The following is a 23,152-nucleotide window of genomic DNA, read 5'->3' on the forward strand; positions in this document are numbered from 1 at the left end:
ATCTATGCGGATGGGGCTGGAGGAAGCCCCAGGTATGTATAAAACTTTTAACTTAAAGAGGAGCTTCAGCCTAAACAAACATACTGTCATTAAGTTACATTAGTTATGTTAATTAAAATAGATGATATAGGTGATATAATCTCTTACCCACCCTGTTTTAAAAGAACAGGCAAATGTATGTGATTTCATGGGGGCAGCCATCTATTTGGTTGAAAGGAGGTGACAAGGAGCATGAGATACAGTTCCAACTGCCCTGTGTCCTGATCACCCCTCCCAGCTGCGCGCGCTAGGCAAACGAGAACAACATCAGAAATCCCATCATGCTTTGCACAGCATCAGGGGAAAAATGCCCTTGCAGATCTCTTTGATGGGGCGGGAGCTTAGCTTCTGTGCAGCTAAAAATGAGGCTTGGATAAGAAAAACAAAGTTCTGATGCTGTGAAACTGTTAAAGAAACACCAAGCCTATTCAGTGCTGCTCAGAAGATTTTTAGTCTGGAGGTTCATTTTAAGTTGTCTCTGGTTTCCTTTGAGTGTTGAGCAGAGAATCCTTTAAGTACTAAAGTTCATAGTCGGTGACATCATCACATCACATGACCAGCCAAGGAGTTCCAGGGTGTGTGTGAGACAGTCTTGCGCTTTGGCAGAATGAAGCAAGACTTGCAGGTCTTATAACTCTTTAATGGAAGAAGCTGTCTCCAATTTTTCTCGCTGTCTTCCTCTTGGGTATATTCTTTTACTGCAGGGAAGTAAAATAATGATGGCTGTGTCATTCTTTTTTTGTCTCCCCAGCTGTCCCTGTTTGATGCTGTTCCCGGTGGCTCAGTAGAATCTGCGGATGGAGCATTTGCAGCTTGTGCTGTATTAGCCAGTAAAAAGCTATGGTTCCAATAGATAGTTTATGCTATGGAAATAACTGGATAGTCTTGGCTGCCTCTGCAGCGCCTTTTCCTGAGTGCTGGCGCTGTTCCCTGTTGGAATAACATAATTGCAGAATAGTATTAATGCTTAGCTTGCACCTTACAGAGGAAACACTAAAGACTGAGTAAAAAATGATTCATTCATTGTTGATTTTCTGCTCTTGGAGACAAAGAATTGCAGAGTTATGCAGCAAGTTTTCAGGTGATTGCTTTCTAATGCCAGCCGCAGACTGCTAGGATAGCGGTGTCAGGTGCTCATATCAGGTGACCCTTTATGACGGATCAGTTAAAAATGGCACACAGCTCCCATGTGTAAAAACGGCACCCCATTAACTTGCATTGTCGGACGATTAAAAAATTGCCCTTCTGAACGTAATTTATCGTTTTAAAACCTGCTTCTTTTTTGTCCTGCCTGAACGTTATTAATCATTTTAAGCCCTGCTTTGCTGCTGTTGGAAAATGTCTGTCCGCCGACTTTAACGATTACTAGCAAAGCCCCCTTAAAAGCTAGAAACACCAGATTTGCAGGTTATGTTAAGAAGAAAAATGGAAACAAGAGGGAACATTATAGTTTTTAAGAAAGTCGATTTTAAATTTCTCCTTCTGACCGTGGGGAAATTAAACGACCACCAACTTTAGCGGTTAATAGCAAAGCCCTCTTAAATGGCAGAAACACCAAATTTGCAGGGAATGTTAAGAAGAACAGTGGGAACAAGAGGAAAAAAAAATTCAAAAAGACCTTAAAATTCAAAAAGCATACATTTAAATCCCGTAATGACAGTTCTTAGGGAAACAATTCCGCCGACTTTAGCAGTTAATAACAAAGGCCCATTAAATCCTAGCAACACCAAATTTGCAGGATATGTTAAAAAGACAGTGGGAAACAATATTTAAAAAAAAATTAAAAATTACATTTTTTTTTATTTAATTTTTTTTTTTTTTTTTATGTTTAGAGTGTGGGAAATTTTTTAAACCCATTGGCCCTTAATTCACTAAGCTTATCTCCTGTCTTTAATAACTCTTCTAGAGTTGTTACCATGGTGATAAGGCATGTAGTATTCAGGAAACATTTTACCTCAGGCAAGCCTAAAGTTAACTCTTCTGTCTTTAAATTAACTCTCCAATCCTTGAAATAACTCCAGAGTTAAAGACAGGCTGTTAATTAACTGCGTGTGAAAATAACTACAGAGGAGGTAAATTAACTACAGAGGAGGTAAATTAACTACAGGAGAGGTAACTTAAGGAATGAAGAGGTAAGATAACTCTCTCACGTGTGGAGGTAAGTTTTCTCTTGCTTTATTATCTCTAGCATGATCTTAGTGAATTGAGGCCCTTGTCTCCCATGCAGGCTGGGATAGCCAGAATGCGGAGCCCCGGCCGACTGGGGCTTCACACCCTGAGCTATACCAGCCCGCATGGTCCATGGTATGGATGGGCTGCGGGGGTGAGGGGCGGCGCTGTACACAGTATATAGTCTTACAGTCTCCCGAGTGTCAATCACCGCTCAGAGACTGAAGGAGAAGGAGGGGCGGAGCTCCTCCCCTCAAGCAGGAGATGCACATGCAGCCTCCGCGCGATCTCCTGCAGTAGCCGGCCCCAGGACCTGACGCCAATTGGCATTAGGTGGTCCTGGGGCCATCGCCGCGTCATGCCAATAGGTTGTTAGGTAGTTAAAGATGCTTTTGTTCTCAGCTACTTAGTATAGCTGAGAGCGCGTCTATGCAGACGCATTACCGCCGGCTCCCGCTACCCTCCCTGCCTTTCTCACACCTGTCACCCACACCCATGCAGGCACCCATGGGTGCATTGGGTGCAAGCATGGGTGAGGGTGACAGGTGGGGGAGGCAGGGAGCAGGCGGTAATGTGTCGCATAGGACACGCTCTCAGCTATACTATATAGCTGAGAGCTGTGGTGGGGGTGGCGTGTGTGGCATCGGAGACCTTCAGTCAATGTAAAGAAGATCGCAAGATAGAGGATATTGTCGCCGTGGGACCTTTTCCCGAGGATATTGGCATGGGAACTTTTTTTTAAAGGTACATGTAAGTATTTATGGTTAATTTAGATTAATAAAATACTTTTTTCGTAGTTAATTTAATTTTTAACCCTTTGTGGAAATGAGTAAGGGGTACTTTGTACCCCTATACTAATTTCTCCTGGGATGGGGGGGCATCTGGGGGTCCCCTTCTTAAAGGGGGCTCCCAGATGCCGCCATGAAACCCCTCCAGGGAGTCGTCGCCCCCACCTCCTCCTGGATTGGACTGGACTCGGGGGGAGTTTTTTCGTAGTAGTGTTAGTGTAGTGTAGTAGTGTTTTTATTTCATTTTTAACCCTTTGTGGAAATGAGTAAGCGGTACTTTGTACCCCTATACTCATTTCTCCTGGGAGGGGGGCAGGCATCCGGGTTCCCCTACTTAAAGGGGACTCCCAGATACCACCATGAACCCCCCCAGGGAGTCATCGCCCCCACCTCCTCCTGGGGCACTGGAGGTGGGGAAGAGCCCCTTGTCCATGGATTAAACAAGGGCTCAGGGGGAGAGGGGAAGGCTTGACCGCCCCTGTCCTCCGGAGCCCCCCATACCATGGACCATGCGGGCTGGTATAGCTCAGGGTGCGAAGCCCCAGTCGGCCGGGGCTCCGCATTCTGGCTATCCCAGCCTGCATGGGAGACAAAGGGGTTACAGAGCCTCAGGAGGGGGGACCCCACCCCATTTTTTAAAACATTTCCCACACTCTGAACATTAAAAAAATGTAAAATTTAAAGAAAAAAAATAAAATTTAAATTTTATTTTTAAATATTGTTTCCCACTATCATTTTAACACATCCTGCAAATAATGGTGTTGCTAGGATATAAGGGGCCTTTGCTATTAACTACTAAAGTCGGCTGGAATTGTTTCCCTAATAACTGTCATTACCAGATTTAAATGTATACTTTTTTTCTTTGAAATTTTAAAATCGATTTTCTCAAAAAGTATAAGGTCTTTTTGAAAAAAATGTATTTTCTTCTTGTTCCCACTGTTCTTCTTAACATAACCTGCAAATTTGGGTGTTTCTAGCTTTTAAGGAGGCTTTGCTATTAAACATTAAAGTCGGCGGGCAGACATTTTCCAAACGGCAGCAAAGCAGGGCTTAAACGATAAATATTGTTCAGGCAGGACATAAAAAGCAGGTTTTAAAATGATAAATTAAATTCACTAGGTCTGCAGTGCACTACTTTAACCTTTAAAACAATAAATATCGTTTTAACCTCCTTAGCGGTAACCCCGTGTGTGACACGGGGTAAGCCGCCGGAGGGTGCCGCTCAGGCCCTGCTGGGCAGATTTTCATAATTTTTTTTTTGCTGGACGCAGCTAGCACTTTGCTAGCTGCGCCAGCACCCCGATCGCGCCGCCGCGCGCCCGATCGCCCCCCCCCCCAGACCCCTGCGCTGCCTGGCCAATCAGTGCCAGGCAGCGCCAAGGGGTGGATCGGGTCTCCCAATGACGTCCCGACATCGCTGACGTCGGTGACGTCATCCCGCCCCGTCGCCATGGCGGCGGGGGAAGCCCTCCAGGAAATCCCGTTCTTTGAACGGGATTTCCTGATCGCCTATCGCCGGAGGCGATCGGCGGGGCTGGGGGGATGCCGCTGAGCAGCGGCTATCATGTAGCGAGCCCTGGGCTCGCTACATGATTTAAAAAAAAAAAAAAAAACTGCTGCGCTGCCCCCTGGCGGTATTTTTCATACCGCCAAGGGGGTTAAACAAATATCGGGAAGAAGGGGGCGCCATTATTTAACCGGCGCCATTTTTCACTGTACGCTTACCAAAAGGCCAGTTGTTGTCTCTTACCTTGAAAATGTTTTCTCCTATCTTATCCAGCCACATTAAAACTGCATTGAAAACGGTAAGATAGTCTGTAGCTCAGTCCAGACTGCCTTGCTGAGACCAACATGATCACCCCTAAAACTAAAAGCTTTGCCCGTGCAAACTAGGGTGCTAAGTAGTTTGCACGGGCAAAGCTGTTGTTGATCGCAGGCTATTTGATGCGCACGAAACGTCACACCATTGCGCGCAAAACATCGCACCGTTCGCGTGCAAAGTACACTTATCAGGCTATTTTGCACGCGGACGGTGTGACGTTTCGAGCGTACCGTGCATTGCTAAACTTTGCACGTGCAAACTTTGCGTGCATATTAGCGCATGCATAGGCACTTTGCACGTGCTAACGGGCTTTTCACTGGCGTGCTAAAACTTAGCACGCTTTAGTGAATCAAGCCCTATGTGCCCATTCTATGTATGGCAAAGGACTATGGGCTTGATTCACTAACGAATAGCGGGCTTACAAGCGCCGGTAAAAACTGTGGAGCGCACGCTACCCCTGCCGTTATTACGTAGAGTGTGCTCTTTGAAATTATGCGCGACCCCTTAAAAAAACGCGCGATAGAATGTAGCATGACTGCGATACTTTAACAAGCACCAGCGGCCATGCTTGTTAAAGTATCACGGGTATGCTACATCCTATCGTGCGGTTTTCAAGGGTGCGTGCATAACTTCAAAGAGCGCACGCTACGTAACAGTAGCAGAGGTAGCGTGCGCTCCGTAGTTTAACCCGCGCTGCTAAGCCCGCTATTCATTAGTGAATCAAGCCCTATGACTAGGACTATGATTGTAGGACTAGGACTTTGCAAAAATTGTCTTCTCTGGAGTATTAATCCATTGCAGACCATCTGCCACTCCTCATCATAAACACGTTGTTGCTGCTGAGATAAACTCTAAAGGCTCGTACACACGTGCAAATTTTAAGCCCAACTATCATCTAAATGTGTTCTGTTGAACGATAGTTGGATGTGTGTATGACAAGACCACCAACTGATAACAAGTTGTTTGACTGATCGAACAGGCCGATTAACCTGCCCAACAATAGTGCAGGTTGGCTGCATGTGTACAAGTTGTTTGAACGACTTGTTGTTTTTACATTCCGCCGTCATGTCCGCTGTCGTGTTGGCGAAAAAAGTTGCTTGTTTATACGAGTCTTAAAGAGGAACTCCAGTGAAAATAATGTAATAAAAAAAGTATTTCATTTTTACAATAATTATGTATAAATGATTTAGTCAGTATATGCCCATTGTAAAGTCTTTCCTCTCCCTGATTTACATTCAGACATTTATCAATTGGTGAAATTTTTACTGCTGGCAGGTGATGTCAGTGGAAGGAGATGCTGCTTGCTTATTTTGGCAGTTGGACCCTGCTGTAAACAGCTGTTATTTCCCACAATGCAATGAGATTCACAGACAGGAAACTGTCAGGACCATGGTCTTGACATCACACTGTGGGAGGGGTTTCACCACAATATCAGCTATACAGAGCCCCCGATGATCAGTTTGAGAAAAGGAAAAGATTTCTCATGGGAAAGGGGGTATCAGCTACTGATTGGGACGAAGTTCAAATCTTAGTCACGGCTTCTCTTTAAGGAGCCAAACATAAGGCCAACTGTGTACGTAGACAAGACAAATAACATTTATATTGCGCTTTTCTCCGGGGGGACTCCAAGCACTTGAGCTGCAGCCACTAGGGCACGCTCAGTAGTCAGTAGCAGTGTTAGGGAGTCTAGCCCAAGGACTCCTTACTGAATAGGTGCTGGCTTACTTAACAGGAAGAGCTGAGATTTGAACCCAGGTCTCCTGTGTTAACCATTACACTATCCAGCCACTAAGGCTGGGTGAAGCCATATCTAAGGCCACAGCCATACAGTGTTGGTCTGATGTACAAGGTTAATTTACAAGTGTACTGTATGTTTTTTTTTTTTTTTTTCAGATTCTGAAGTTTATTTGCAATAATTTCCACAGGCGGTGTTTATGTCTTTGTGGACATGAGTCTTTTCTTTCCCCGTTTCCTGTGTGTTTGAGGGTTTCAAGCTAAAGCAGTTGGCTGAGCTAGATAATGTGGGAGTAGATTTTTTTTGTCAAATACCTTCTATATGAAATCACTGTAGTGGGTTCAGTTTCCTTTTGTGGCCATCTTGGTAACGCTTACATGTGTAAATGTATATGTCAAACGGAAGCCAAATACTGTGCTGACCATGAGATGCAGAAAAGTGAGTTTAACCGCTTGGTGGAGAACACTGCAGTTGTCACACTTAGGAATCTAGTAGCTCTGTTTTAAAGGAAACTTCCAGATAAATCAACTTGTTGTACTGTCAGAGCACAGCTATGGTTTTTCTTCAAACATGAACTGTAACTTAAAGCGGACCCAAACCAAACATTTTTTTAATTAAAAATATTTAGTTGCACCACTCTGACACATACAAAGATAAATAAACACTCCTTCAAACCTATGAGCATTTCAGTGCATGCTTTTTACCCTTCTCTCTTCATAGCTAGGGTTATACTAGGGGCAGCCATTAGCAATTCCTCCATTGCCAGACACCATCTACTCCACCAGTTTGCCGGAAATATGCCGGCAATTTGAAAGGAAGGGAGGGGTTCCTCCAATAAATGTAAAATATTTTATATTTGTCATCATGCAGCTGAAAAAAGGCTACTATTTATTATTATAATTTAGAAAATAGATTTTATTTCTGAAATCTTGTATTTTTAATTTGGGTCCACTTTAAAGGAAACCTGAGAGGTGTTGTATGGGTGTATTTATACTTACCTGGGGCTTCGTCCAGCCCCATGAGGTGTGTGGCCTCCCTCGCCATCCTTTCTGGCCACTCTGTTCTCTTATAATCCCCCTCAGTAATCTGGCCGCGTGTATCAAAAAAGGGTGCCTGGAAAAAAGGGCGCGGGGTATAGCCGAAATTGTAAGTTTAAATGCAAAATAATATTTTTCGTTTAAGAGGTTGTAAACGAAAATGTAGTGCTAAATAGGTTAAATAAACGGAAATGAAATGGCAAAATACCGTCTTTAACAAACGAATTCTGAAAAGAAACGTCAAATAGCATCTATAACAAAAACGATATTTACACTTGTATTAAGCATAGCAATGCAATGGTAGGTTTTACAGATATTTTACTGTAATTATACCTAACTGTAGGCTCACAAAGATCTCTCCCTATCCCTATCCCTAACCCCTAGACCCCCTCTTTGTTTAAATATACATAATTTAATAAATTGTATATATTACATATATTGTGCTGTAACTATACTTAACCTTACTCTCACACAGAGCCCTCCCTGTACCTATCCCTAACCCCTAGACCCCCCTGGTGGTGCCTAACCCTAAGACCCCCCTGGTGGTGCCTAACCCTAAGACCCCCCCCCTGGTGGTACCTAACCCTAAGACCCCCCTGGGGGTGCCTAACCCTAAGACCCCCCTGGTGGTGCCTAAACCTAAGCACCCCCCTAGTGGTGCCTAACCCTAACCACCCCCTGGTTGCGTATATTATACTGTAACTATACCTAACCCTCCCTGTACCTATCCCTAACCCCTAGACCCCCCTCGTAATGCCTAAACCTTACCATCCCCACCGCACAAACACCCTAAACACATATAAATAATAATATATTTAATCCTTAAAATACTTCTCTACAAATAACATGAATAAAATAATTTATATATTTGTAATAGAATAAATAGCCTTAAAATCACGTTGTAATGATCCGCTCAGCTGTCTGCACGGACAGACAGCTGTTTGACCATTCCTTAAGTCTGAGGGCTGCAGGTCTCTGGAAAAGAGACCTGTCTTTGCTTTGCAAGTTTCAGACTTGCTCTGCTGCTGAGGAATTTGCATGCATTCGTTATGCAAATTGCCTACTTGCCTCCTTGGAAGGCTGGCAGTATAAATACCATGTTCTCCCAGAGTCCTTTGCTGCTCATAGAGGTTTGTTCCTGTTGGACTCACCTGCAGTGTCAGCCACTGCTATCTTAGTATAGTTAATTCTTGGGGAGTGCTCCTTGCATTCCTAGTTAGTGCAGTCAGTTTGTGTATAATTTGTACTGCCTATTCTGTCTTGTCTTGTCTGTCGCGATTGCGCTTTCGCCAGCGGCGGTTGATAGTGAATCGCACTGTCTTGTTTGGATCGCACTAGCCTCTAGCGGTAGCGGCTGTGGATCCTTCTGACCTGAGTTCCTGGAGTGTAAGCTGGAGCAGCGGTTGCTACTGGCTACCTCATCTGTCTGTCTTGTTTGGATCGCACTAGCCTCTAGCAGTAGCGGATGTGGATCCTTCTGATCTGAGTTCCTGGAGTGTAAGCTGGAGCAGCGGTTGCTACTGGCTACTTCATCTGTCTGTCTTGTTTGGATCGCACTAGCCTCTAGCGGTAGCGGCTGGGGATCCTTCTGATCTGAGTTCCTGGAGTTTAAGCTGGAGCAGCGGTTGATACTGGCTACCTCATTTGTCTGTCTTGTCTGTCTGTGCTCATTTGTGTTACTTGTGGCTAGTTAGGGTGGCACGCTTATCACTGGGCGCCTAACGCACGGTGATCGTGCAGAAAATGCGTTCACTGTTGCGAATGAGTGCGGTGTTCGCGTTTAGCTAGCGTTTGTTATTTTCTTTATCCTCTGAGTGTTGTTTGCTGTGCCTTTGCTACCCTCGTGCTCTGTCCTGCTCAGTCTGGTGTCACTATTTGGCAATCGCCATTCTTGCGATTGCGTTCCCACTTTGTTTCCGCCGTTGTGTGTTCACCGTCGCTGGGTGGCGACTAGTTTGGTGGACACACATTGATTCTGTCTCTATGCTCTCTCTCTTTGGGGGCTATCTAGCCTTGCGTTGCTGCTTTTCGTACAATTTCCATCTGGCATTTGTGGCAGTGCCGAGGGTTTGTTCCTCTGCACTTCACAGCTCCATCTGCCGGTGCACTGACCATGGAGATACCCCACAATCGTTACAGAACCCCCCCCCCCCTCCAAGGCTGCTCATACTGTAACGATTGTGGGATATCTCCGTGGTCAGCGCACAAGATGTGCGCTGACACTGCGGAAGTCCTCCACAAGCGTGTCAAATGATAGAACCCACCTTTTGGTGCAAGCACCAGTAGAGGGGAATTCCCACCGGCAGATGGAGCTGTGGAGTGCAGAGGAACAAACCCTCCGCGCTGCCACAAATGCCAGATGGAAATTGTATGAAAAGCAGCAATGTAAGGCTAGATAGCCCCCAAAGAGAGAGAGCATAGAGACAGAATCAATGTGTGTCCACCAAACTAGTCGCCACCCAGCGACGGTGAACACACAATGGCGGAAACAAAGTGGGAACGCAATCGCAAGAATGGCGATTGCCAAATAGTGACACCAGACTGAGCAGGACAGAGCATGAGGGTAGCAAAGGCACAGCAAACAACACTCAGAGGATAAAGAAAATAACAAACGCTAGCTAAACGCGAACACCGCACTCATTAGCAACAGCGAACGCGTTTTCTTCACGATCACCGCACGTTAGGCGCCCAGTGATAAGCGTGCCACCCTAACTAGCCACAAGTAACCCAAATGAGCACAAACAGACAAGACAGACAAATGAGGTAGCCAGTAGCAACCGCTGCTCCAGCTTACACTCCAGGAACTCAGATCAGAAGGATCCCCAGCCGCTACCGCTAGAGGCTAGTGCGATCCAAACAAGAAAGACAGATGAGGTAGCCAGTAGCAACCACTGCTCCAGCTTACACTCCAGGAACTCAGATCAGAAGGATCCACAGCCGCTACCGCTAGAGGCTAGTGCGATCCAAACAAGACAGTGCAATTCACTATCAACTGCCGCTGGCGACAGTGCAATCGCGACAGACAAGACAAGACAGAATAGGCAGTACAAATTATACACAAACTGACTGCACTAACTAGGAATGCAAGGAGCACTCCCCAAGAATTAACTATACAAAGAAAGCAGTGGCTGACACTGCATGTGAGTCCAACAGGAACAAACCTCTATGAGCAGCAAAGGACTCTGGGTGAACATGGTATTTATACTGCCAGCCTTCAAAGGAGGCAAGTAGGCAATTTGCATAGCGAATGCATGCAAATTCCTCAGCAGCAGAGCAGGTCTGAAACTTGCAAAGCAAAGACAGGTCTCTTTTCCAGAGACCTGCAGCCCTCAGACTTAAAGTGAACCTAAAGTCACTTAAAAAAAACGAGATTAACTCACCTGGGGCTTCCCTCAGCCCCCTGCAGACGATCGGTGCCCTCGCAGCTCCGCTCCGATGTCCCAGGACCCGCCGGCGAGCACTTCCGGTTTCGCCGTCACCGGCCGACAGGGATGGGAACGCGAGTGATTGTTCGCATTCCCAGCCTGTATATCGCCCCCTATGCTGCTATTGCGGCCAGGAGGTCGCAATAGCAGCATAGGGGGCGATATACAGGCTGGGAACGCGAACAATCACTCGCGTTCCCATCCCTGTCGGCCGGTGACGGCCAAACCGGAAGTGCTCGCCGGCGGGTCCTGGGACATCGGAGCGGAGCTGCGAGGGCACCGATCGTCTGCAGGGGGCTGAGGGAAGCCCCAGGTGAGTTAATCTCGTTTTTTTTAAGTGACTTTAGGTTCACTTTAAGGAATGGTCAAACAGCTGTCTGTCTGTGCAGTGTGAAGTTTAGAGGGGGTCGCAGCCAGCACGCAGTACACAGATGTATAAAACAAAGTCCGTTTATTGTGCAGTAGAAGAAAACAGCTTCAGTGCAGCAGTAATAATTGGAAAATAACAGTTCAGCTTACTTCAGCTTGGTAATATACAGTCCAGCAGGATCAAACAAAGTTCAGTTTTCATCAGGCCAACACCATACAAACAACAGACAGGGTATGGTTTGGCTTCCATCACATACTCCAATATTCCTTGTCAGGAGCTTCCATAGCATACATGCTACTCCTTCAACACCTCCTCTCAGACTGCCTCTGAGGCTGCTTCTTAAGCATAAATTTGCATCTCCTCAATACCATAATTAGTGAGACTCTCAGCCTCACTGACAACCAGGTGTGTACCTAGGTGGGATGGGAAGGCCCGCCCTTCCTTCCCTCCCATCCCAGGAGTCCGGCCCTGAGAAGAAAAAAAAACAAGCAGCAACTGCTTGCTGCTAAAATCCGGACTCCCTTCCTAGGACCACACAGGGTTTTAAAGTGACCATAGTCCAAATACCGGGGAAATATACCTCCCATCTATTACCCAGCCCCGATGGCCCCTACATATCCCCCCCCTCTGCCTCAACCCCGAGGCGGTGGAGGCACATAGACCCACTAAACAGTGGACTCGGGAAAGGGCATCAGCGTTCTGGTGCACTTTACCCGGCCTATGTTCCACCACATAGTTGAACTCCTGGAGAGAGAGAAACCACCGGGACACTCTTGCATTCGTTCCTTTGTTTCTTTTCATCCATGCTAGCGGGGCATGGTCAGAGATCAACCTAAATTTTCTACCCAACAAATAGTAGCGCAGGGAGTCCAGGGCCCATTTTATGGCCAAGCATTCCCTCTCCACTACCGCATAGTTTCTCTCAGCGGCCGTCAGCTTCCGACTGAGAAAAACTATGGGATGTTCTTCTCCATTAATCACCTGTGACAGGACCGCCCCCAACCCAACATCTGAGGCATCTGTCTGCACTACGAACTCTCGAGTGAAATCGGGGGCTACCAGGATAGGGTGACTACATAATGCCGATTTCAGCTCCACAAACGCTTTTTCTGTTTCTGCCGTCCACTGTATCATCACTGACTTCCGGCCCTCGGTCAAGTCAGTTAGGGGAGCTGCTAGGGTAGAAAAATTGGGAATGAACCGTCTATAGTATCCCACTATCCCTAAGAAAGCTCGAACCTGTTTCTTACTGATGGGGCGGGGCCATTCCTGGATTGCCTCAATTTTGTTAATTTGGGGTTTTACCAACCCCCTTCCGACAATGTACCCCAAGTACTTTGCTTCCTCCATACCTAGGGCACATTTCTCGGGGTTCACTGTAAAACCCGCCTTCTTTAACGCATCCAGGACTGCTTGCACCTTGGGAAGGTGGGACTCCCAGTCTGAACTGAAAATTACGATGTCGTCTAAATAGACCGACGCGTATCTTTGGTGTGGACGCAACATTCAGTCCATAACTCTCTGAAATGTGGCCGGGGCGGTCTGTAACCCAAACGGCATTCTTTTATACTGAAAATGGCCCTCAGGTGTAGAAAATGCCGTTTTCTCTCTGGCGTCTTTGGCCAAGGGTATTTGCCAATATCCTTTGGTCAGATCTAATGTGGTTATGTAGCGGGCTGGGCCTAACCTTTCTATCAATTCGTCCACACGGGGCATGGGATAACCGTCAAATTTGGAAATTTCGTTTAATTTCCGGAAATCGTTACAGAATCGCAGAGTTCCGTTTGGCTTGGGTACCAACACAATCGGGCTTGACCATTCACTCTGCGATTCTTCAATAACGTCCAATTCTAACATGCGCTTCACTTCCTCTGACACCGCCTTTCTGCGGGCCTCCGGGATGCGATAGGGCCTGACGAACACTTTAGCCCTGGGCTCAGTAACAATGTTGTGCTCCACCATACCCGTAAGTCCAGGCAAATCCGAAAATATCCCCTTGTTTCTCTGAAGAAACTCTTTTACTTGTTGGACCTGGGATTTGGAAAGAGTGGGGGCTATTTTCACATTCTCAATGCTGATTTTGGGTACAACACTCACACCTACCCTAACCGGCGTGGTCTCTCTCTCTTTCCAGGGTTTTAACAGATTGACGTGATACAGTTGATAGGGTTTCCGTCTCCCTGGCTGATGTACCTTATAATTCACTTCCCCCACTTTTTCAACGATCTCGAAGGGACCGTGCCACCTGGCCAAGAATTTACTCTCCACGGTTGGGATCAATACTGCCACTCTATCCCCCACCTGGAACTGCCTGATCTTTGCGGAGCGGTTGTATACCCGACTCTGCGCTTCTTGGGCTGCCAGTAAGTGTTCCTTGACCAGGGGCATCACCTTGGCAATGCGTTCTTGCAACTGGGAAACGTGTTCCACCACACTTTTGTGGGGACTGGACTCACTTTCCCAGGTTTCTTTGACCAAGTCAAGCAACCCTCGAGGTCTGCGCCCATAGACCAGTTCAAATGGTGAAAAACCTGTGGAGGCTTGAGGTGCCTCCCGAACAGCAAACATCACTGCCGGCAATAAACAATCCCAATCTTTTCCGTCCCTTTGAACAACTCTTTTTAACATCATTTTTAAGGTTTTATTAAACCGTTCCACCAGCCCATCTGTCTGAGGGTGGTAAACAGAGGTTCTCATCTGCTTAATCTGGAACAGTTTACACACATCACCCATCACTTTAGACATAAACGGGGTTCCTTGGTCCGTAAGAATTTCCTTAGGAAAACCCGTCCGAGTGAACATATTAAACAATTCTCGGGCGATAGCTTTGGACGTGGGTTTTCTTAACGGAAAGGCTTCCGGGAAGCGAGTGGCATAGTCGAGTATGACAAGGATATATTGGTGCCCCCTGGCAGACTTTACCAGTGGCCCCACTATATCCATGGCAATGCGCTCGAATGGCACCTCGATGATTGGCAAGGGCACCAAAGGGCTTCGAAAATGGGACACTGGCGCGGTTAACTGACAGGTGGGGCAAGAAGCGCAGTAATTCTTTACTTCGGCCTTTAACCCAGGCCAGTAAAACCTGTCAGTTATCCGCGCCTCCGTTTTCTCGGCACCCAGGTGACCTCCCAATGCTTCATTGTGAGCCAAGTCTAGTACCATCCTCCGAAACTCCTGAGGCACTAGCAGCTGCTCAACAACCTCTTCTCTGACCTTGGCAACCCGATATAACATATCCCCATGAACTGAAAAATGAGGGAATCTCTCCTCTGCCCCAGGTTCCTGGGGAACTCCATTTACCACAGATACTTGTTCTCTCGCATGGGATAACGTTGGATCCCGCATCTGCGCAGTGATAAACAACCCTTTTGACACATCCAGGTCAGGGAGCATAGATTGGGGGGGAAGATTCCTCATCATCCTCGCCCAACATAACTTGTAATGGGGAATCATCCCCCCCCCTCTGTAACCTGCTCAGGGTCCCGACAAGGATGGTCAGTCTCATTTTCATCCATTGGCAACATGACATCATCTTTTTGCAATAATACATGATCATTTTGCAATACATTTTCTGCAACATTTGTATCTAGACTTGGTACATCAAGTTCTCGGGTAGGGGGAGGAGGGGCTAAGTTATTATCAGAGTCCTTAAACAACTTCCCCTTGACATTCTCCCACAGTACCCAAAATAGTGGAAAGTCTCGACCCAATATAACTTGGCACATTAGGTTTCTTACCACTCCGACGTCGTGAGTAATTGTCCCACTGTCCGTTGAAATCGACACTGGCACCACAGGATAAGTCTTTGTGTCTCCGTGAATACACACCACCTTAAGCGGCTTTAGCACAGTGTCAATAGTTCCAATCAGATCAGCATGCACCATGGTTACCATACTGCCTGAGTCCAGCAAGGCTTTGGCAGGTACCTGGTTCACACTGACGAGACACACAAAACTCTCCTGGCACTCTGCCAGGCATACCTCCTGGGCAAAAAAGGACACCCTCCATAGTACGTCACACTGCATGGGTTCCTCCTGCAGTGGACACTGGGCTCTGGTATGGCCCCAAGCAGAACATCTCCAACACTGGATCACACCTCCCTTCCGGGGTGTAGCCATAGCAGGTGGCAACCCCTGAGCAGCTTTTGGGAATACTTCCCTATTTCTGGTGATGCTGGTTGCGGGGTTCCGTGAAGCACCCTTTCCAGAGTCAGGGAACCTTGCAACACGGGGTAAGATGGGGCCCGCCTGGTCCTTTGGAGAGAGTAGATCTTCCACCACGGTATATCTCTCCACCAACTCCACCAGCTGCTCCGCTTTTTTGGGGTCTGCATGACTGACCCATCGCTGTAGTCCCACTGGCAAGGCACGCAGAAAACGATCCAGCACGAATCGCTCCACCATCTCAGGCCCGGTAAGTACCTCTGGTTGCAGCCACTTTGTCGCCAGTTGGATAAGGTCATACATCTGCGATCTGGCTGGATGCTCCATCCGGTATTGCCAGCTGTACACCCTCTGTGCCCGGACCGCTGTTGTTACACCTAGTCGGGCCAGGATCTCTGCCTGTAGTCGATCATAGTCGAGGGCGTCTGCAGAGTTGAGATCGTAGTAGGCCTTCTGGGGTTCTCCCGTCAGGAACGGTGCAAGGATACCAGCCCATTTGTCTTTCGGCCATCCTTCCCGCTCTGCTGTCCTTTCGAACGTTTTCAGAAAGGCTTCCACATCATCTGTGGGGGTTAGTTTCTGCAAAAAGTGACTGGCTCTCACCATCGCCTGGTTGCTAGGGGCAGCTCCTGCTGTCTCTCTCCCCTGGGCCAGCTTCTGCACCGCCTCAAGCAGGATTTTGGCTTGCCCCTCTGAGGCCTCTCGCAGGGCTTCCGTGGCTTGCTGTTGAGACACCATACACGCCTGCTGAGCCACCATACTCTGCTGTAGCTGCACAGTTGCTAAAGCCATTTGTTTCAGCAATTCCTCCATCATGCATACAAGGAGACTGGCCCTTTAAATGTCACTCTTTAAACTGAACTTTTTCTTTTCCTGCAGTGCTGCGCTGCCCGCATCCGAGCACCAGTTGTGAAGTTTAGAGGGGGTCGCAGCCAGCACGCAGTACACAGATGTATAAAACAAAGTCCGTTTATTGTGCAGTAGAAGAAAACAGCTTCAGTGCAGCAGTAATAATTGGAAAATAACAGTTCAGCTTACTTCAGCTTGGTAATATACAGTCCAGCAGGATCAAACAAAGTTCAGTTTTCATCAGGCCAACACCATACAAACAACAGACAGGGTATGGTTTGGCTTCCATCACATACTCCAATATTCCTTGTCAGGAGCTTCCATAGCATACATGCTACTCCTTCAACACCTCCTCTCAGACTGCCTCTGAGGCTGCTTCTTAAGCATAAATTTGCATCTCCTCAATACCATAATTAGTGAGACTCTCAGCCTCACTGACAACCAGGTGTGTACCTAGGTGGGATGGGAAGGCCCGCCCTTCCTTCCCTCCCATCCCAGGAGTCCGGCCCTGAGAAGAAAAAAAACCAAGCAGCAACTGCTTGCTGCTAAAATCCGGACTCCCTTCCTAGGACCACACAGGGTTTTAAAGTGACCATAGTCCAAATACCGGGGAAATATACCTCCCATCTATTACCCAGCCCCGATGGCCCCTACAGCAGACAGCTGAGCGGATCATTACACACATATACATTAATATTATAAATAGAGAAAAGTATATATAAATATATACAATACAATACAATAGATAGCCTTACAATCATGTACGCATTAGAAATCTTAAAATAAGTTAATACCAAAAGCGATGTATTTCTAATACAATAAGGTTGAAAACGGTATTTAAGCATTACAGTATACATATGAAAACAAATTTTTAAATGATCAAAGAAGTGTAAACGAAAATTTAGGTGTTATACTTTTGTAAGCGAAATTTTAAAACTAAAAAATAAGTAAAAACTGATATAAGCGAAATTTAAAAACGAAAAAATAAGTATAACACAAACTCAACACGAACTTGTAAACGATATTTGTTATAAACCTTATTTTGTAAACGAAAACTTTTGTTAACACGATCCCTGTAACCGATATTTCTCGGGCGCCCTTTTTTCCTGTCGGGCGCTGAATAGCCGATATTTTGCATTGCAGTCTATGGCGGCGCCCTTTTTCTCCACTATCCCTGTGCGCCCTTTTTTACTAGCACCAATCTGGCCGGCCTTGCTCTTCAGCACATGCGCGGCTCTGCTGCAGGCACACCTCCGTTGCGTTCTGTGCCTGCACAGCAGTATTGGGAAGGTGCCGAGCGGGGGGGGGGGGGGGGGGGGGAGAGGGGTGTGCGGCCACAACTGGCCAGTTTACTGAGGTATATTAGCACAGAGTGGCCTGAGTGGACGGCAAGGAAGCCCGCGATCCTCATGGGGCTAGAGGAAGCTCAGGCAGGCCTCATGGGGCTGGAGGAAGCTCAGGCAGGCCTCATGGGGCTAGAGGAAGCTCAGGCAGGCCTCATGGGGCTGGAAGAAGCTCAGGCAGGCCTCATGGGGCTGGAAGAAGCTAAGGCCTCTAAGGTTTTCTAGTGACATTTACATTTCTTTTTTGGATCAGACCTCCATTCCTGGAACCTACAATAAGTCGGTTTGTGACTTTTCTGACTCACTGAAAGTATTCTTTAGTTTACGTTAAAAAAAAACAAAAAAAACCCTTTTTAATCTGAAAACAGTAAGTAGACATAAAGTCAGCAGAAAAAATAAATTGCGGGGAGATAATAAGCAGTTTTGTGTTTCGCTTTTGTCAGTTTTATTGTTATAATTCCTCTTCTTGGCATGCAATTTGCAATTCAAGCAATTGCAGAAATGGAAAGGAACAGTTAATTGCCAGATGATATCATACAGAGCGGCTCTCTTCTAATACCAAGAAATGGATTTGCATAAGACGTTTCATTCAATGTCTGTTTGGCTGGGGCTGCGTTGAGCGTAGGCCAGAGAGATGACATCATGTTCAGTGGGTGCGTGGCGCAGCACACAGCCAAATCACACCAGCCTCTCAGCTAACCCAGAGCTGTTCTCTGCTATTAAAGTACACCTAGCTCTAGAAAAGCATTTTACATAAGAACAGGGCTGGCTCTACTTACAATGGGCAAAATTAACTTACCCCCCCCCCCTCCCCCCAACAGACCTGAACCCCCCCCCCCAGGGGCGTAGCAATAGGGGTTGCAGAGGTAGCGACCGCATCGGGGCCCTTGGGCCAGAGGGGCCCTGAAGGGCCCTCCCTCAACTAGAGTATTAGCTCTCTATTGCTCCTGTGCTCATAATAATCACTTCTATAGATACATTGAATAGTGGTAATCATTAACAAACTGTTCTCCATCCCCTTCTTGCACCTCTGACACTGTAGTTGCCATTGGCAGGTTTTGGTGCGCCGTATCAATTGTTATGTATAGAGTGCTTGGGGGGCCCCAATGTAAATGTATTATGTATAGAGTTATGTATAGAGTGCTTGGGGGGCCCACAGCTCCTTAGCTACGCCACTGCCCCCCCCCCCCCATGCCTTCCCTAAAGCTGTATTAGGGGACTTTAGGTTGATGCCAATTCCCCCTCATCCCTGGGCCCCGTATCTGCCTACTGGGCCCCCCAAGTTCACTCTCCCAACTTAAAGAGGAACTGCAATAAAAATAGCATAATAAAAAAAAGTGCTTCATTTTTAATTTTATATTTCATATTTATAAATGATTTAGTCAGTGTTTGCCCATTGTAAAACCTTTCCGCTCTCTGATTTACATTCTGAAATTTATCGCATGGCGACATCTTTACTGCTGGCAGGTGATGTCTGTGGAAAGAGATGCTGCTTTTTTGACAGTTGGAAACAGCTGTTATTTCCCACAATGCAACAAGGCTCCCACAGTGTGATGTCAGCACCATGGTCCTGACATCACATTGTGGGAGGGGTTTCACCACAATATCAGCCACACAGGGCCCTCTGATGATCTGTTTGAGAAAAGGTAAAGATTTCTCAAGGGAAAGGGGTATCAGCTACTGATTGGGATGAAGTTCAATCCTGGGTTACATTACCTCTTTAACTATGGCACTTGGGGCCTTCGGTAGAGTAGTGTCTCACCTGTCCTCCTCTCTTGTCGGCTCCATGCACTCCCGATCTTCATCCACCACTGGCCACATCTTCTCTGTGGCTTGCAGCATGTTATTACGTAACACACGTTGTATCACTGAGGAGCGGTATCTCTGCAAGGATGAGGATAGGAAGCGCATGAAGCCATTGACTGACAGACTACCCTGGCAAAGACTCTGCAGGGGACCCGGTGACCATAGTTGCAATTAATTACTTTACCGCTATACAGTAGTAGTGCCGGCCCTGCATAAAATGACAGAATATGCAGATATGCAGATTCACAGTAGTCAACATGTCGTGTAAAATGGAATACTTAATTAGAATTTATAACAATTTCCTGTTGGCACAGAATTCTTCTAGGACCTCTTTTGTAGCAGGTAGCATTTTTTGGAGTAATTCAGCTGGAATAAATGTATGGCTTAGGCAGTCAGTGGGTGTGATTTAAAAAAACTCGACTGGCTAGCGCAAATCATCCTCATAGCGTCTTTGGGCTATCAAGATATGATGTCACCTCTGTTTACAACTGCCAGTTGGAAGTGCTGTAGCACTAGGCCACAGCGCTAGGACAGATCTCTGCATCCAGACATCCTAGGTAGGAGGTCCAGTTTAGTCTTTGATTCACTATAAAATGCAAACAGACTACAGTATGAATGTATGTAGCTTTTTGGCATTGAGTGTCCAGCAGATGTGGGCTATATAGGCTGTTTGGTTGGAACCTCATCCTGTTTCCCTAATACCGGTTAGGTGCTGACTTACATCTCACTCCTGCACTTGAGTTTATGACCCCAACTCCAACTCCTCAGTTTATGAAACCACTCTACTCCAACTCCGACTCCAGGTACCCAAAATTTCTCCGACTCCGAGACTCCAACTCCACAGCCCTTACACCCTGTAAGGGCTGTGGAGTTGGAGTCTCGGAGTCAGAGCAATTTTGGGTACCTGGAGTCGGAGTTGGAGTCAGTGGTTTCATAAACTGAGGAGTTGGAAGATTATAATGGGATAATTTTGTACCCTCTCCATAGCCCTTATGGAGAGGGTACAAACATTATCCAATTATAATTCTCTGTTTATGAAACCACCGACTCCGACTCCAGGTACCCAAAAATTTGACTCATTGACTTAAACTCCATAGCCCTGGTTATAGCTGCTACTCGCAGTTGCTAACATGGGTACCTTTGGCATCCAAATGACCTGTCTCACGACAGAGTGCGTGCAACCAACCTCAGTTAGTTACGTACCAATTCTTCACAAAACAGATTCTTAAGTGATTTGAAAGCCGTTATTCCTATAGGGGTAATTAAATCTGACGTTACATAATTATATTTGCTTTCCTAACAATTCCAGGCAGCAGCAGACCTTCAAACCATCACCTAACATGTCCAGTGAGGGATCACAGCTGGAGACTCTCATTCAGATGACACATGTGATTTATTACTGTATATGTAAGAGAATCTGTGATAAGACCAGTGTATTTTCTTGCAGCCATCCAATTTCCCATACAAAGAAGAGATCCTCTCGGTGAATCCCACATGTCTCGTCGTGATCATTCTTTTCTTCCTTGGTGTCATCTTGGCTTTTAAGGTGAGTGCACTTATGGAGGTGCTTTGTCTTCTCTAGAGACGTTTATTTCCTTTTTTATTGAGACAAGACAATTTTTCATTATAAAGTGCATATTAAATATAAAATAAAGTTCTTCAACAAGAGTTTGAACTGAAACTTTTTCACATAATTGGAAAGATTAAGTGAGTTTCAGACTAAAGCTATGTACTCACCTTGCGAAGCAGGGAGATGGATCCGGTGACTCTCCCTGACGACGAGCAGTGGCGGCGCCACGCTGGGGCTTACCCAGGCTTAAGCCCCAGCTGGCAGCTCATTAGCCCCCCTCAAAGCCCCCCCGCCGCCGCCGGCTGTGTCCGACCCGACCTGGCTCAGCTGCACTGCAGTGAGCGAGGGCTGCCTGAAGTCTGGGAGGAGGGCGACTGGGCAAGAGCTTGGGCTGGCACCCACCCCAGCAGCGATCCCACGGACCCACCCACCCTGGCTGGCCGGCCGGCCGACATCTGTCCTGGGCCGGGCCGGGCGCAGGCTCAGCTGAGTGAGTCATGCAGAGCGCGGCCCGCCCCAGGGGTAACGTCGTGGTGGGTGGCAACTCGCCGGCGCCGCGTAGTATAGCGGCGCCGCGTTATAAAAGTGTCTGCGTCACAGACAGACTCTCTCTGCGGGGTGGCCGGGCTAGTCACGCTGCCTGTCACTGTGTGTCACACTGACACAGACACGCCACCGACACACGGACAGGACAGCGGCAGCGGGGCTGGACTCTCTGGACCCTCTGGACCTCACCTGGCTGACACACTGACACAGCCAGGCTAGCCAGGCAGCAGCCAGCAGGAGCAGGAGGACTCGGAACTCCGCGACAACTCCAGGTGGGTGCGGTGGGCGGTGGCTCCTCTCCCAGAGTCCCAGTCAACTGCCAAATTGTCTCTTTCTGCCGCAGCCCCCCCAGGCCTCCTGAGCCTAGCACCAGCAGCACCACCACCAACAACCCCCAGGCCCCAGGCCTGACTCTGGGGCCCCAGTCCACCAGCCAGGCCTGAGCTGCCCTTGGGCCCCCCATCCCACCACCACCAGCCAGGCCTGAGGCCTTCCCACCAGGCCTGAGCTGCCCTGGTACCCCCATCCCACCACCACCAGCCAGGCCTGAGGTGCCCTGGGCCCCCCATCCCACCACCACCAACCAGGCCTGAGGCCTTCCCACCAGGCCTGAGCTGCCCTGGGCCCCCCATCCCACCACCACCAGCCAGGCCTGAGGTGCCCTGGGCCCCCCATCCCACCACCACCAGCCAGGCCTGAGGCCTTCCCGCCAGGCCTGAGCTGCCCTGGGCCCCCCATCCCACCACCACCAGCCAGGCCTGAGGTGCCCTGGGCCCCCCATCCCACCACCACCAGCCAGGCCTGAGGCCTTCCCACCAGGCCTGAGCTGCCCTGGGACCCCAATCCCACCACCACCAGCCAGGCCTGAGCTGCCCTGGGCCCCCCATCCCACCAGCCAGGCCTGAGGCCTTCCCGCCAGGCCTGAGCTGCCCTGGGGCCCCCAGCCCACCATCACTAGCCTGACTACATATACTGGGGACACTGGCTGTCTGTCATTATGTGCATTAACTGGTGAAACGCTGTCTCTCATTACATGCATTTACTAGGGAAACGCTGTCTGTCATTATGTGCATTAACTGGTGAAAAGCTGTCTCTTATGTGCATTTAATGGGGAAACTCTGTCTGTCATTACGTACATTAACTGGCGAAAAGCTGTCTCTTTATGTGCATTCACTGCAGAAACGCTGTCTGTCATTACGTGCATTTACTGGTGAAAAGCTCTCTTATGTGCATTTAATGGGGAAACGCTGTCTGTTATTACGTGCATTTACTGGTGAAAAGCTGTCTGTCATTACGTGCGTTAGCTGGTGTAAAGCTGTCTCTTATGTGCATTTACTGGTGAAAAGCTGTCTCTTATGGGCATTAACTGGTGAAAGGCTGTCTGTCATTATGTGCATTAACTGGTGAAAAGCTGTCTCTTATGTGCATTTACTGGGGAAATGCTGTCTGTCATTATGTGCATTAACTGGTGAAAAGCTGTCCCTTAT

The 23,152-nt window shown here is 47.6% G+C and overlaps 1 protein-coding gene across 1 annotated transcript in view; it reads left to right on the forward strand.

Annotated features, from left to right (window-relative positions):
• LAPTM4B (lysosomal protein transmembrane 4 beta) overlaps positions 1-23,152 on the forward strand; it is a 145,831-nt gene that overhangs the window by 86,791 nt on the left and 35,888 nt on the right. Inside the window, exon 5 of the mRNA XM_068237703.1 lies at positions 20,997-21,095. Coding sequence (XP_068093804.1) covers positions 20,997-21,095 — 99 coding nt within the window. The remainder of the gene's footprint in view (positions 1-20,996; positions 21,096-23,152) is intronic.

Source organism: Hyperolius riggenbachi, chromosome 5 (genome assembly GCF_040937935.1).
Source record: "Hyperolius riggenbachi isolate aHypRig1 chromosome 5, aHypRig1.pri, whole genome shotgun sequence".
In the NCBI taxonomy this organism is placed as follows: Eukaryota; Metazoa; Chordata; class Amphibia; order Anura; family Hyperoliidae; genus Hyperolius; species Hyperolius riggenbachi.